The sequence below is a fragment of the Acyrthosiphon pisum genome, chromosome A2 (assembly GCF_005508785.2).
Source record: "Acyrthosiphon pisum isolate AL4f chromosome A2, pea_aphid_22Mar2018_4r6ur, whole genome shotgun sequence".
Taxonomy (NCBI): domain Eukaryota; kingdom Metazoa; phylum Arthropoda; class Insecta; order Hemiptera; family Aphididae; genus Acyrthosiphon; species Acyrthosiphon pisum.
In genome coordinates this window covers 46,566,056-46,583,718 of record NC_042495.1, presented here as the reverse complement: position 1 = coordinate 46,583,718, position 17,663 = coordinate 46,566,056, and the positions used below count along the sequence as shown (strand labels likewise).

The following is a 17,663-nucleotide window of genomic DNA, read 5'->3' as shown; positions in this document are numbered from 1 at the left end:
TATTAAATTAATTAAAAACCAGAACTTACCGGAACCGATACTTTTCCTGACACATTTTTTACATAAGTAAAAAACCAAATCAGGTAACAATTTTTTTATTTTTAAGAACCGAAAAAAACCGAAACTAAATGTTAGTTTTTCTGGGAATCGAAACCAAAATTTTAGTTTTACTAGGAACCGAATAGGAACCGGAACCGTAAAAATCATCAAAGTTCCAGTCCCTGCCTCGGTTACGCTTAACCAACTGATTTTACCAGTCGAATTCCGCGGTTTAACATTAGTTTAACTATATTGTAATAAAGTCCTTTAATGTGTTGGCTTAATTTGCACGTCACCGATGACCGATCAATACAATAATCATGCCATATAAGGTTATCGATGAACTGAGCATCCAAAAAAATAGAAAACGGGATTTTGTTTGTATTATAAAGCAATTTTTTTTGTTTATCGTATTAAACACGGGATTTTCGTTAATATGAATTTATAATAAACGCTATTAGGTACTAAACAATTTGTGTTAATTCTTATTTCACCTTGATCCACACCAATCTCAACAAGTTAGGGGCTTTTAAAAATGTATTTTATATTAGTATTTATTGAGTGTACCTATTATTATATATTTCATCCCCCCTATCAAAATTCCTAAATACGCCACTGAATATTAGTATATTATATTAGAAATTAGAACATTAGAACATTAGATCCTTGGAAATACGACCATGGTCCTGTGTACATTGTTCCTGCATATATGGACTGTCACTTGTCAGCATATAGCTGATCGCCGATCCCATTTAATTCCATAAATTATTATATTTGCTTGCTTGTTTGCTTTTTATACAATTTTAAAAATTATTAAAATTATTCACCTCGTTTGACTGAACAATGACACCATGATTTTTGACAACATTGTTTTTGGTTTTTTCAATGTCGTTCAAATCGACGCCACGGCAACAGTCATCGATTAATATCGTTCGGTATCCGATGGACAACGCATCCGCTGCGGTCGCGCCTGAAATAAAAAAAAAAGTCCCCAAAACCGGAAACAACTATAATAACGACACACAGATTCAAGTCATACAACAATAAAAAATCGTCATGCGTTATGAAACGGCCACAATGATTAATAACGATTATAGTCATTACAAATATACAAATGACAATGACGATCAGTGGCGAAACGGAAGTAGACGTAACTTATAACGTATCATTAATAGCTAAAAATAAATTGTATTATTTAGGTAAGCATTGTCTGTTGTAAAATGTACACACAGGGTCAGATGCGTTATTTGGAAGGAGTAGCAGTGACAGCATAACTCTAGTTTTTAGTCTGATGAAAAATTTTAAATGTTCTGAGCATACAATCATTACCAGACATAACTCACCTAAATATTAACATTCGAGCTGACCGTTTCACAAAATTACATCAATTAACAAATAGAGCGATGCATTATAGGATGTATAACTTGTTAGACATAAATGCATAATATACATAATATAGTGTTTGTGATAGTGATGTGGAATATAAAAACCGAGCAGTCATAAATTTGACAAATTTTAAATAAATCGAAATGCAACCACTATACAAAATTATGTACAAATAAATATGTTAAGTTAGTCCAATCTTATGTAGGTATCGAAATAACGAATTAATGGTGATCCACTCCGAGTGGTGGATCATCATAAGCATGTTTATATAGGAATATTTTACAGATCTGGTTAAGAGTATTTTTTAAGTTTATTATATGAAATGATTGATTAATTTAAATCCGCAAATCTACAAGGTTATTGACACTACAGTGGCTAGTCGCGTAAACCCGCTCATAGGTAATACCTACCTAGGATGATAATATATTAATTAGATTAACGCCTCAGGCGCGGATCCAGAAGATTTTAACAGGGGGTGCTCAAAAAGAAAGGTGGGCAAGTGGGTGTCGCTCTGCTTTACAGTAGGTTACAATTGGATCACTGTATAGTCTGTAATGGATGATGTTAAATTTGAATTCAATGATACAATATCATTGTATAAGAAAAACGGTTCTGAGCGTTTAAAATTTAAAATGTCCGTAAACAGCTCAAAACGGCTCAAAATATTTTGTACATTTTATCAAGTATGGGAATTGATAAGATGTTATAATATATGATGTAAATTTTAGGTACATCTACAAGTATTCGTGTTTGAATTACAAGAAAATCGCTACATGCCTACTCATGCCTACATGAGAAATCCAACAAATATGCAACAATGTAAAAATTTAATTTAACTTTCCGGTAGATATTTTTTTTTGATGAAGGAAGACATAAGGACTAAGTACTAATGAGGAATCTTGTATTAAATTTTCTAATTTTAGATTCAAAAATAAAAATTTCTATGAATTTCTAACTCAAAATAATTTGCACATTTTCATGATTTTTATGTATTTTGTCAACATTTGAACTTTAAATGCTTATAAGAAAAAATTGTGACTGCATTTTTAAAATTTTTCAGCTGCCATTATAAAAATATATAATACATTTTCAAACTTTAAAATGTTATTGACATTCATAGAAAAAAATACTTATAAAATTGGAAACTAAAAATGTTCAAAACAAATCAAAATATTTTGAAAATTGTATCGTGTATAGAAAATGCTAATATAAACATTCATAGTGAACATTTCATGTATCTGTTTATTTGTTTTAGAGTTACACCAAAAACCAGAATTGATTTCGTCGAAAACCGATTTTTCTTAAAAATCCCGTTTTCCTTAATTTTTATTTTAGTTTTCCCGGCGCTTTTAAAACTATTGCAATTTTAAATTTTGACCTTCTGAATAAACCAACTAGATTCACTTTCCCATCGATTGAGATACTGTTGAAGAAAATCGAAGCAGTTGTACTGCCCCAAATACGGTGATGACAAAAACAAAGAAAAAAAAAGCAGGTAAGTGGATGTCGCTCTGTTGTACAGTAGATTACAAGTGGGTCATTGTATAATGGTTGTATTAGACTTGAATTCAATGATATAATATCATTGTATAAGAAAAACGATTCTGAGCGGAGACGGTTTGTCAGTCTGGATATTTTATATTTTGTTATTAATTATTATTTATCATGTAAGTTGAATTAATATTAAAATATTATATTTTTTTATTCGTTTCTATGGTGATAAACAAAGCGTTAGAAATTAAAATCCCATTTTTAGCGATTTTTCGTAATTTTCAGGTGGTTTTTCCCGTGGCATTAAATAATTATTGAGAAAATCGAAAAATGACCTCTCTAAAGTACCATCTTGATCCAATTTGCTAAAATATAAGGTACTATATGTTGAAATCAAAACACTCCTTCTGGAAGAAATATTGTACACAGGATATAAAAAAAAAAAAAAAATAAACACCATTGTAAAAACAATAGCTTCCTCGCTCCGCTCAGAATCTAAAATTAAAACATTTAAAAAAAAATGGTTTCGCCTTTATATTTTAGATTATTATACAAATTTATTTTATTAGTGGCTTAGGCGACAGGGGGTGTCCGAGCACCCATAGCCCCCCCCTGAATCTGCGCCTGTAACGCCTTATGCCAATACATATATGGATACCTAATATATATTATATTATCATTATGGATCGATTTTACTTTCGTTTCGCCACCGACAACTGCGTAGTTGAACTTATTACACATAGATAATATACTGTTAATATTACCGACGCAAACGTCGTACGCCAATCCGCACACGTAAATGTCGGTCGCGTTCAACTTAGCCAACTGTGTGCCTAATGTGGTCTGAGTTAATTTTTTGTTGTCCCAAAACACCGAATACGAATCCACGTCCGATATCGTTCCTTTATATATTTTCACTGCGTTGTCCACCACCTTTATAAAATAAGCACAACGGGTTTTACGCACATTGTAAGTCTCTCGGATTTAGCAATTATAATATATTATATAAATACACTAAAACTTCCATAGGTATTACAAAGCCTATGGGCGAAATAATAAAAATTGTTCTATAGAAAAATTCATTAAATATAATTATATAAATTTGGTTCTAATTTTATCATTGTTGATTTCGATAAATAAAAAAATTCCGTTGTATGAAAGTTTCACTGTACCTATATAAAGGACGTACCTTTAAGTCTTTATAGAGCTGAGCACCCCACGAGTCTTGGACACAGTGTTTTGGCCACAAACGTTGTTTTATCTTCGGCGATCCCTCGAAGACCACGGTGTCGTATAACTGTGCGTTGTTAGCTTTAATCTATTTAAACAAACATGATTGTAATTATTAAACCGGTATTCGTTGTTATTTTTATTACCGGGGACGACGAGTCTAGTGGGCGCAAAGACAAGTTCTCGATGAACGATATGTGATCGATTGGGTGCCAGTCGAACGAATAAAATACAGAATCGAAATTCACAGTGTCCAACAGATGGTTGATGGGCTCGATAACCTGGATAAAAATAGCATCAAATAGTTTAAAAAAAAAATGTCCAACGAGAAAGTTATTATTATTCAAGTAGGTATGTAATACTTTTTACCTCCAATCCATTCTGTTGCGCAGAGCAATTGCTAATGTTCAATGAACCGGATATGAAATCGTTTTGGACGTCGATAATGAGGAATATGTTAACGGGTCTTATAATCTGCAATATAAATTAAGTTGCCGTCTATACCAAAACCAGAGTCATATCTAGCTATGTGAGAATAGGTCCTATGAGGTTATTAATATCAGTGGCGTACAGCGATCGAAACCATTTAAAATTTTAACGGTTACGGTTTCGGTTTTTGAAAACGATTTTCTACATTTTATGGTTTTGGTTTAGGTTTTAAGATAGGTTTTTCAAATTTTTTGGTTTTGGTTTCGGTTTCAAAAATGGTTTTTCAAATTCATCGGTATCAAGAATCGTTTTTGAAAATTTTCGGTTTTGGTTTTTGGAATGGTTTTTGATAATTTTTTTTCTTTACCGAATAACTGCAGACCCGATTTTTACTATCTATTTACTATTTACTTTTTAGGGCTGGAATAATTTTGTGTTGTTAACTTTAATATATATTGTACCTACTTTTGCATACAACATATGGTTGAGATCATTATTCGATTATATTAATATTTAATTGTAATTTACAATAACATCACACTATATTACAATATAATAAAACTCTTGTTTTGTGATTAATGCTTATGATATTTTAATAAAATATTAATTTAAATAGATACTAAAAAATGAGTATTGGACTATTGAAAATATTGTTATTTAAAAAGTTTTACTGTTAAGATTCTTGAATACGTTATAAGATTTGGTACACACATTGTAATCCAGAAGTTTCTGAGGAGAATGACATAAGCAATTGATGACTGCGGGGCGGACGCGGATCAGTCGAATTATACGAAACAATTGTAATAACATTAATAAATAATAATAATATACACAAATACATCAAATAACAACAATACAGACGTGCATAGCCGCATATATAGGGGCGAAAAAATAACAATAAATTGTGATATTTGTATTTTAATTTTGAATCATTGAGTAATGGTATAATAAAATATAAATAAAATAATATTCGTATTGCCTATTAGTATTTCGTAATAATCAGTTATATTATCGGTATTCAAACAAAATTTTTTCTTCGCATAAAAATACTCGTTTTAACTAGAATTATAAATAATATAGGTAGGTAATTAACTTTACAAAAATTCGAAGAAACCGATAAGTTTTAAATTTCAATCGGTTTCAAGAATAGTTTTTCAATATTGTATGGTTTCGGTTTAGGTTTTCTTAACGGTTTTTTAAGAGATTAGGTTTCAGTTACGGTTTATTAACCGGTATTTTAAAGCTTTTGCTTTCGGTTCCGGTTACGGTGTTGAAATATGAAAAAACCGTGGTTTTAACTGGTTTTTCAGAAAACCGATTAAACCAGTTTCGATCCCTGGTGGCGTTCGAAGGAGGGAGGACTGAACCCCCCCCCACCATTTACCATGTATTATTATTGTTATTTTTCGTTTGATATTTATCAAGTTTCAACTGTAGTAAAATAGTAAACGTATGAACTATGAATATATTATATATATATATATACGAGAAGGTGTATAAATATAATATAAGTACGTATTAACGGATTAACTATAACCAAAATAAATTTTAAAAAAGAATTGACAGAAGTTGAAATTAAATACCTCAACTAATCATCTGAAATCATTAGACTGGAAAAAATAAATATAAAATAGTATTTTGTTGCCAATTATAATTATAACTAAAAATATAATAAATAATTAAAATATAAAAATATATTTTTCAAACTAATCTGCATTGTAAGTTGTAACAACTGTGAGTAATTACTAATTACATTACCCCCTGTATTGAAAAATCGTCGTTGATTAATATAGAACATTTAAAAAAAAATTGTTTAAATCTTAAATAGTGATGTTTCTTTTTAGTTACTGTGTTAGGTAGTACCATCGATATTAGTATTTATATAATCAATGGTTAGTATCCATAAATTGAAATTGCAATACATATTCAATATACATGATACATTATAGGTATAAGTGATAACAGTACATACATTACAATATTACATAGATATGGCTATAATATATGTTCGAAATTTTTTATATGATGTATATAATAAACATTTTTACAATAGTTGTATATTTATTCGATTAGGTCATTATCTAAAATCTTCATTCATCGTCATACTTACAGTCTTAATCCACTTGTTCCAACACATAGTAAATTCTTGTCGATCGATCAAACCGTCCTGAAATCAAAGATAATAAATTTATTAAATAATCATTTACCTAATCCCTAATCCGTCTTATATACCTTTTTCGTATCGAATATGTTAAATATATGTTTGAGGGTGTGGACATCAAGACTGTACACAATTCCGCGGTCGTTGCGGAAGAGCCCTTTGCAGATGCCATCGAACTCTTCAATGTTCAAAAAACCATCGCTGTAAAAAAAACATAGATTGTAAAGGGCGTACACCTGAAAATAGCTCCCCATCAATCAATTTCGACATTTTTGTCCATAGTCATGGTCTAATGACTAATATTAAGGAGACACCGAACCCCCAGTGTACAATTACAAGGGAGTTTTAAAATGTTCATAACTTGCTTCAAAACTAAAATATTAATAAAAATCATACATAGTGCCCTGAATAACATTACCTACCTTTCAATTTGACGATAAGGAAATGCAATCTAATATAAAAAAAACAGAGTAAATTAATTCTTCTAAACTGCAATTGCTATATTGTGCGTTAGTAAGACGGAAACAATACTTATTTAATTTTATTTAATGTACTGTATTTGTATAAACTATAGATTATAGGTGTCCACATTCCACAGTCCACCCGACTACATATACAACGCCAATGAATCCACATAAATATAGGTATAGGACTTCAATCTTAGGACCTAACAATTTACTGTAAATGTGTTTAATTTTTCCATATATTGATTCAATTAATTACATTATTAGATAATGTCCAATTTTAAATTATATTTTTATTTTTAATTTGATAATATGGTAAAATAAGTTTCGAATTAATAACTTGTTTTACACGCCTGAGTAATCTCTAGAAGGAATATTAAAAGTTCATATTTGCACAGTGCACGCATACCACATACATGATATATATATTATATAGCCTGGTAAATTTTGATTTCTGAGCTTTCCTTGAATGCTTTTTTTTCGGAGTTTTAGGGTCAACAATTGTGTAAGTAGGTAAGTGTTTGAGACTCCACCACTCCAGTGATATATAGAATTAGAGCCCAGCTAGTATAGTATTATAGGTATAATATTTTATTCTGCTCACTTCTCCGCGTACCTATACGACCCGTGACGCCTTGTGCGCACGACTTTGGTGATGTAGAGGTAGACTAGTAGACTACAATGTAAGTATTCAAAACATAATATATATATACTGAATAATTATTCATTCGGGTTTCCTGACGTCACGCGTCGATATAACAATTAGTTATATAACTAATTTGACCCAATTCATTACACGAACATAAACGCTCAATACCTACTTAAAAAGTTAAAATCCCAGTACATTTATAACGGGATAATTATTTTGTACATTTACCCCCCCCCCATTTTTTTTAAAAACTTTACTGTTTAATAATATTATATTAATACTTAATAAGAAATTATTTTTTTGCTTATTGTCTAATGTTTTCAAATATTTTCATAAATATAATAAATTATTGGTAGATGCATATTTTTGATCAACTGAACTACTTGAAACAAATTCACAAACAATTATTATTAAATTGTTAAATATCGAAACTGGTACAGTTTTAACAAAAAAATATATAAATATTATGAACAAAGGCTAAGAAATATGTGTTTGGAACTAACAAAAGAATCAAAAATCAAATGTTTTTTTTAACAAAATGTATCATTTTTGCCCATTTTTATTAATTACTAATTATATTATATTTTATTCTTATTTTTTTAAAAATGTTTATTGTTTCAAGTAGTTCAGTTCAAATCAAACTATACAGTTATAATCTATAATATTTATGAAAATAATATTTTTTTTTTTTATATATTTTATATTTTATTGAAAAAAAAAAATTTATATTAAATAATAAATAGTATAATATTATTAAATCCAATATTATTAGTCAATAATAAACTTTTTTGAAAAATGGGGGTATGGTCGAATTGCACTTATTTTAGTCGAACTGCACTTGGGTGAAAAAGGTAATGGTTGAACTTCTTTCGGGTAAAAAACAGGTAGTGGTCGAACTCCACTTGGTCTCAACAAAAATATCATGCATTTGAAGAGGTTAAACGTTTATAAAACATTAATTTACCTTCCCACTTACAGGCTTAGGATTGACAATGATTTTAATCATTGGCGTAGTTAAAAATGATTGTTTTATACATACCATTGTCCATTATGTTAATACAATATTATATAATATACATAATATATTAAATCATCAAATACTATTATTGTCATAATGATATGATTCTTTTTTTAAACTAGTTATGATAATTTTTGTGGTACGTACCTAATAATATATATAATATATATATAATTTATTTATTCTTTTTTTAAATCATCAAATATTATTATAATAATAAACGTGAACGTCGCATAGTGACCTTAAATGTTACTCCTTTTTTTGAACGAGTGTAGTTCGACCATTACCTTTTTTGAACCTAAGTGCAATTCGACCATTTCTTTTCAGGTAATAAGTGCAATTCGACTATCCTAAGGGGAAACGTCCTCATAAAAATATATCAGGGGGTGGGGGGATGACCTACTAGACCGAAATCAGTCGGGAGGGAAATGTCCATTTGCCAATACATCTGTCTTCAATAATAGTAAAAATAGTAATATTTTTTTCGAAGATAAGCTAAGTATATCATTGTTATTTCTTGTCAGGTGGCACTGCTAGGGGCCCTCATACTCTACATTTATTATTATTTTATGTCACCACACTTACTTATTATACCTTGTCGACTGTCATATAATAAATTGTAAATATATATTTAAATAAAAAAAAAAAACGGGAAAGTGCGAGTTAGACTCGCGCACGAAGGGTTCCGTTCCATCATCAGCCATAAACATGTTGGCAACACTGCTTATATTATATATTCTGAGATTTTTAGTATTTGTTGTTATAGCGGCAGCAGAAATACATAATCTGTGAAAATTTCAACTTTCTAACTTTCATGGTTCATGAGATACAGCCATGGTGGAGCCTTAGTAATAGGGCCCCGTTTTACCGTACGGAACCCTAAAAATATATATCACTGTAATATTTTTCTAATTTTTCACAATATGATCTGATAATGGCACATATATGATACATCAGTACATCACAATTGTTTTTATATAATTTATCAATTAAATAGTTTAAGACTGGAACACACACCAAACAATTCACCGCGTTAACGTTTATGAATTTATAATCAAACTGTTCATACACAATTAATATTTATATAGATTAAATCGGGATCATTCCCAACCACCGTGAAGTTCCGCATCAATAGATGGATTTTTCCTCCAAGACCACATATCATTAAATACTAACATCACTTATACTTAATGTAAATATAATAACAATTATAGATCGTATAACAAATATTGAAATATAAAAACAGGTAAGTGGATGTCGCTCTGCTGTACAGTAGATTACAAGTGGGTCATTGTATAATGGATTGTATTAGAATTGAATTCAATGGTATAATATCACTGTATAAGAAAAACGATTCTGAGCGGAGACGGTTTGTCAGTCTGGATATTTTATATATTGTTATTATTTATTTTATCATGTAAGTTGAATTAATATTATAATATTATTATAATTTATTATTCGTTTCTATGGTGATAAACAAAGCGTTAGAAATTAAAATCCAATGTTTAGTGTTTTTTCGTAATTTTTCGGTGGTTTTTCCAGTGGCATTAAATAACTATTGAGAAAATCGAAAAATTACGTCTTTAAAGTACCATCTTGATCCAATTTTCTAAAAGGTACTATATGTTGAAATCGAAGCACTTCTTTTGGTAGAAATTTTGTATACAGTATATATAAAAAAAAATAAATAAATAAACTCCATTGTAAAACCAATAGCTTCCTCGCTCCGCTCAGAATCTAAAAAAACTATAGATAGATTAAATATAGTCAGTATATAAAATATATTATCTCATATTATATAGAATATAAACTATTGGCAAAATTAAATTAAACGTGAACGAGGCCCGAATTTCAGTGTAAATTACTAAACATACCTATAGCAATCTAATTTGAGATCAAATTGTTATTTTTAAAACCACATTTTATGTAGTTTTTCAATTTTTCCAGCATATTTTAAGAAAATGTCTAAAAATATCAAATAACAATGAAGAAATTTGGAAGCAAGCGTGGTTTTAACAAAAATCTAGACCTGGTTTCGGGTAAACATAAAATGCTTTAATCAGATTATTTTTAAATTCGTAACATGGCTTTAGACTTAAATATTTGTCTTGTTAATACACTCCAATGTTATATTCAAATAACTACATAGTAGGTACTAAAACTTCAAAAATGTTGTATTACCTTTTTTTAAGCTAAATGACGTTTACACACAAAAGATTTGACATTTGTAAATAATTAGGTATACAATGGTAGGTACATAATATATAATTTCTTGATAAAAAACATTACTTATTATATAATTTTATATAAGTAGTCATATAATTATAATCCCTTATTTTTAAAAGAATCGTTTAATTGTTAGTGTTTTATTTACCACCCTTAAAGAAACTCGTGAAGCATTGATTAACCTCACCTATACTATAAATAGTATTTATATTAAAGCTGTTGCCAAGAAATTATAGGTAGGTACAATGTGGAATCGATACACCTCAAGGTTCAATAGTTTTTAGAGTATCGTAATACTGTGAATGCTTTAAATACTTTGCATGTATACTGTAAATACTATAATAATATACAAATATGAAGACTTACCTACATGTTTACTTTAATTATAGTTAAATAAAAATAAAATATCTACTAATAAATAATAAAAAAAGTGCGATAATTAATATTATTAAAAATCGTCTTTCCTTACTGACTGGCTACTACTTTATTATTACTTATAATATTTAAAATACGTTTTTTGGTTGTCAAAAAAAAAATCAGATGATTAAATATTAGGTATTAAGTATTAAATACTAGGTACCTACGTAAAATGTATAAAGATCAATAATAAACATTTAAAAATATTGTCCAAACTTCTTTCATATTTTTTAAAATTTTTTTTTGAAGATTACATTCATTTTTTTCAGCTTGATGTTATCCAATATCTCTTTGACCTAATTTAACTAATTAATAAAAACTTATAAACTAATTTATGTTGCTCTTTTTTTCAATTTCGACACTCTAATTTTTTTGATTTCAGATAATTGTATTATTTTATCACGGACATTTTTAACCTTGGATAATTTCAACAGGAGAATTCTCGGTTAAAGCATTTTCACCTCAGACATTTCTGTAGACTACCAGCTAAAATAACGAGTACTGTAAAAGTAACTATATTATCATCCTACTTTATTTAGTAAATTGAATCATTATTATGTTCAATACAAGGATTATATCTCTATATATCTAGGAAACCTACTAACATAGGTATACATATTACATAGTATTGTAAAAAAATATAACATCTACATGATATCATAATTTTCATTATTAGGTACTGGCCGTTATTACTAAGTATAGTTAGTTCATTACTTAGGTATATGCATAGTATATTAGGATCGACCAGCTCGGTGACGCACATTGTGATGAATAGGTCTATCGTCTAAAACTCTAAAATAAATAAATATAATCACTATCGACACAATCTGAAATACAATTAAATATCTAATATGCCAAGCTGAATAATAACGCAATATATATATATACGTATAGGACACGTGTCGTAACTATATTATATTATACAAGATATTAGATATACAATCATATACAAACTCTACACATTAACGATATACTATACCTAACATAAAATAAGTAATAAACTAATAACAGTATGTATACTACACAACTATACAAAGTGCAGGTATAGGAACATATTGTGCGTAAGTTATAGGTGTGCTCTTTTCAGTCAGAATATTATAATATGTGACCGTAAATCCTTGAATATTACAATGGCTCAATATAATGTATATTATGTACGAATATAGGTAAAGGGCACGGGGAATACAATACGTGAAATATATTATGTTTAAAAAAAAGGCGGGACGTAATTAACGCCACCGCGTGTTGCGTGAAGAGTATTTGTGGGAGCGGATGAGTTATTGTAAAAATGATAGCCTGCAGATAGGTGAGACAATAATGAAGAAAAAGACGCAAATTCCTAAGATAAAACTTAAAATTTCGACAATTTGCATGTCTTAAAAAATAAGAATTCGCAGCCGCCCAAATAACCGGTAATAAGTAGGTAACGTATACCAACTATACAACACCACGAGAGATCGCAATGTCCGTTCAAAACAATATAATAAATAATAAATTAATATGACATATATTGTTGAGTAGCCAGTAGCTACCTATATTTATACCAATATACGATTACTATAATATTATAATACCGATACGTTTTAATTTTTAATAAATTTCAGCTTTTGCTTATAAATTGTCGTGGTCGCACACCACACCTTAACGGTTATTTGGTAGGTACTATAGTTCGGTTTATATTATAATATTATCACTTGCAAAACAGTAGTCGGCCCCGATTTTATTTGACGTAGATATCTATTTCAAATGTGAATTTCTTAAAAAATACTGCTATATATGTTAGTAAATAATAAACTATATTCTATAATAATATCAACACCAACAATAGCAACGTTTATTATACATAAAATTAAGTTATTAACCCTTATTATTGTTGTCGTTTTTTTAAAAAAATTTATTAGGTACCTACATTATTATAGTATTGAATATAAATAGTTGAAATGTCTTTATAAATTTATTTTTTTGATCTTATGCATCAGGCATCGGCAACTATGGTCATCATTCATTAGCATTTTGTGTGTGTATGTGGAGGGGAGGGGATACGGTTGGTTGAGGAACGTATGTGTGGGTATGTGGGACGAGGATTAGTCGCATAGAAGGAGCCCTCACTACCACGTCTTTTTTTGTCAAAAATTACTGTTTCTAATTCCAACGATACGTGTCGACAATTATCACGGTTATCATTCTGAAAAAATATTCGGATTGTCCGTAATATATACAAAGAAACGATCGAGCGACATTTTTATTTTTTGTTATTCTAATTGTACCTAATAAAAATTGTAAAAAATTCAAAAAAATTCAGAATTTCCAACTTAAATATTTAATTAACTAAATACAATTTTAAAAATGTGCCTCGATCGATCCCTCCCTGTACATGTTGTGGAAAAAAAGAATATTTTGTCAGAATACAAATCGAGGTAATCGTTGCGACGTATTGTAGGAATTAGAATCGTATGTTTGAGTGAATAATAAACATTTTTTTATGATCACAATATTACATACTGACATGTGCGTGCGAGAACCCTCCGTACCGCTACAATTGACCCGCATGGACGCCACACACACTAATAATCATTAAATCATTTACACATAGATCTGTGGCGACGACGAGATTAGAAATTGCCTAAATAATTCTCCTTAAATCAATGCCATAGCGAGGCCCTGCTACTAACTAAAAATCCGGTGGTCACCCATCCAGGAGCTAGCGACGACAAACGATGCTTTACCGCAGAACACATTGGTGACTGCGGCTAACCACCGCGCCCACTAGGCCCCTTTTAATAATTTATCCAAATTGCATTGAGATATAATTAAAATAATTAATTTGTTCGTATGTTACAATACAAATATTTAATTAAATAAATAGGTATCTATAGTGATTAAATTATTTAGAATATACTACAGCTGTTTCTGTTATATAGTATATAGAATAAATCATATTATTTTGAAATAATGACGTCCATTGATAATATTTTGTTAGCACATGAACAATAAAATATGTTACGAATCATTATGGTTACCCACTTACCCTAGAAAATCATAAGGCTGACATTTATCAATGAAACTATTATTATTCGTAATCATAAATAGTAAGGACTAAGGAGTTTTAAGGATCACGGTTAAGATACTAACAATCAATGGTGTTGGGTAAGTTACTTTTTAAAAGTAATAAGATTACGTTAGTCGTTACATTAAATAATTTTATTTGAATTACATTCCCGATACTCGACATGAATTAATTACAAAATCGGTTAAGAACGACTAATAAGTAGTAGCGGTATACTATTAATTATTATATAAATTGTATAGAACATAGGTTTAACATTGATGATCATTATGTAGCAATGTAGATACATTGTCGATGACTTAATATTATACATGAACAAAATGTATAAGTATTAATTCTTGGGATCTTTTATAATATTGTTGATTATTATCTAAGACTTTCAAAATCGTAAATAAATTTTATTGATTTTTAATTTTTCTCGAATATCCTAGCCCTTATTTTTAGTACTTAACACGTTCTACATCAAAGAGTAAATAATTCATACTTTATTTTGATAATGTGGAAAAGAACATGTTATTCCATAAATATTACTTTTGAAAAGTAATTTCGTTACAATAAATTGTGTTAATTTAAATAAAATAATATAATGAAATTACAGCGTTACAGTTTCTGTAAAAGTAATTTCGTTACATTAATATTTGTAATTTGCGTTAAGTTACTACCGAACACCTAATAGCTAATAGGTAATACATTCATTCGAATTAAAAAAAAAAAGCACACTGGTAAATATTTGCATCATGATATAATATATTATACGGTTCATTATCCCGGTGCGCCATGTGGGATGTTTGGACCAACGATTTTCTAGTACAAGTTTCTATCACAATAACTATCTTTACTTCGGTGAAGACTAAATGATAACAAATTATAATAAATATAATTACTAGTTATTAAATATACTATGACGCACGCTAGATAAAAAAACGAGGGACACTACATTTTTGAAAACCACACGTTTTTAGTATGCAGAGTTGAGTATCCTGTGCGAGACTAATCATTTTGAGAAGCTTTTTCCATCCTATTCTTATGACTATATGACATAGGCGCCAAAGGTACAAAAATTACATATCATTTGCGCCATAATTTGTAGGAAATAAGCGCCAATCTAATATTATATGCCTATTAAACCAAACATATATGACAGAAGCGCCAAAATTAATATTTTATATTAGTAGTTATTTCAATATGTTGATCTTACAAAAAATTGTCAATAAATATAATAGAAATTAATAGATTTTAATCATAAAATCATAATTTTAATAAATCGGTTGATTTTTTCGATCTTATAAAAAATTGTCAATAATAAATTATTAAAATAGTTATAATATATAGTTCTAAATAAATATCGATTAAACGTTGTCCGTGGCACACAGATATCTAGAATTTTGGGGTTTTTTTTTTTATCTCATTTTTGCGTTTATGTCTTCCACTGATTTTTATGATAGGAATATGTTGTATAGTGAATATTTTTTCCTATTATTACGAAACGTGCAGAGGGTCTATGGGGGTGCAGGAAAATTAATAGGGGTTCATTTTATGGAGGAAAAAAATTCCATATTACATTAATAATTCCAAATTACACAATAAATGGACAGCACACTGTTAAATATGTAATATTTTACCCGTCCTTGTCGAAGGCGCTAAAGCAAGCGTCCATAATGGTGCCGGCCACGCGTTCGGCGTGTATGCTTGAACGTCGATCAGTTAAGCGGATAATAGCTGGCGAGTGATGTGCGTCCACGGTGTTGCAAATTTCCCGCTGGTCGTAGTCGCGTAGTCCGCGCGACCGCGTCGTAATGTCGAATGTCTATATTTACCGCGATTGCGTTGCGGTGTGTTTAGGGACGGCGGCGGTCGAAAAGACTCGCCGTCGACGAGAGTACCCGAACGGCGCGCCACGTACCTACACTGTATATTTCGGATGGACGTATGTATGTGTGTGTGTGTGTGTGTGTGTGTGATTTCGTAGATATCTGAAAAACACAGAAGGGAAAAAAATGTTATGAACCTAATCGATAAGACGTTTATAACAATATTTCGTAAGTGCACGCAAACCTGTAACTGGTACTGACGACGACGACGACGACGGCTAGACGCGCGTGTAATGTGTCACATGGCAACGCGGACGTTTCGCTTGAAAACTCGGCTGTATAGCGTCGACGGTAGGCAACGGCGGCGATTCGACAGCTGTGGGGATGGAGAGGGGCGGAGTAAGAACGACGGAGTACCGGCTGCCGTTCGTTTGAAAAGACGCAAAGCAAATTCTACCTATACACTTTTATATAATATAAACATAAATACAGGTATCGCTAAAATGTAAATATAATAAAACATTATCGCGTACGTGCGGTCTACCCCCTCCCCCCCAAAAAAAACAAATTTCACAAGTCACCGCACTTGTTTTCGCCAATTTTCATTAATGGGTTCGACTCCGCCTTTACATTTCTTTTTTGCACGTGACCGATTTTTTTCTCTTCATTACTTTTTATGCTACCCATATTCTTTATAATCGTTTTCCTCACAAATCGAATGTACACACTCACGGACGCATACGCACATACACGTACAAGCACGCACACACTGCATTACACCGTCATTATCACGCTCAACTGCTCAAGTGCGTTTATGTAACCAAAAGTGCACAAATTTTTTTTCGAACGAATTTTCACCATGGCTCACGGGTTACGTTATAGATCTGATAAACTTTTATTAACTACAATACCATTGATTAATTATTTAGTATTTATCAATGACTATTATATATCTATTTAATACTAACATCTGCAGGCCATTGGGCATTGACTATACTGAACCGTAAAACCAAATACCATGGATAAAAGGTAGGTAAGTAAATAATAATAATATGTACTATAACTTTTACACTTTTTACACGCATTTCAAGCTAACGTCATCATAATTTTAATTACCTATAACGTTTTAGTTGAATGTCACACCCATGAATTAATAATAATTTATTGAATAATGAATATAAATATAATGTATTTATAAAATTAATTTTGTTCCTTTATTAATTGTATTATCATAATTCATAATTCATTAGTCATTACCATAAATAGATGACTTAG

At 29.9% G+C, this 17,663-nt stretch overlaps 1 protein-coding gene across 4 annotated transcripts in view; it reads right to left on the bottom strand.

The window, feature by feature from the left end:
• Nucleotides 1-16,760, bottom strand: part of LOC100159454 (nicotinamidase) — a 26,813-nt gene extending 10,053 nt beyond the window's left edge. Inside the window, exons 1-9 of one of the 4 annotated variants that reach the window (XM_008187201.3) lie at nucleotides 16,633-16,757; nucleotides 16,200-16,550; nucleotides 6,808-6,937; nucleotides 6,686-6,742; nucleotides 4,516-4,620; nucleotides 4,293-4,427; nucleotides 4,106-4,234; nucleotides 3,681-3,849; nucleotides 867-1,009 (exon numbers count right to left, since the gene is read on the bottom strand). In XM_008187201.3, coding sequence (XP_008185423.1) covers nucleotides 867-1,009; nucleotides 3,681-3,849; nucleotides 4,106-4,234; nucleotides 4,293-4,427; nucleotides 4,516-4,620; nucleotides 6,686-6,742; nucleotides 6,808-6,937; nucleotides 16,200-16,234 — 903 coding nt within the window. In that variant the 5' untranslated portion in view covers nucleotides 16,235-16,550; nucleotides 16,633-16,757. Of the gene's footprint in view, nucleotides 1-866; nucleotides 1,010-3,680; nucleotides 3,850-4,105; nucleotides 4,235-4,292; nucleotides 4,428-4,515; nucleotides 4,621-6,685; nucleotides 6,743-6,807; nucleotides 6,938-16,199 lie in introns of all 4 variants that reach the window. The other 3 variants (XM_029489260.1, XM_029489259.1, XM_029489258.1) reach the window with 3 other exon arrangements.
• Between the last annotated feature and the right edge of the window lie 903 nt (nucleotides 16,761-17,663).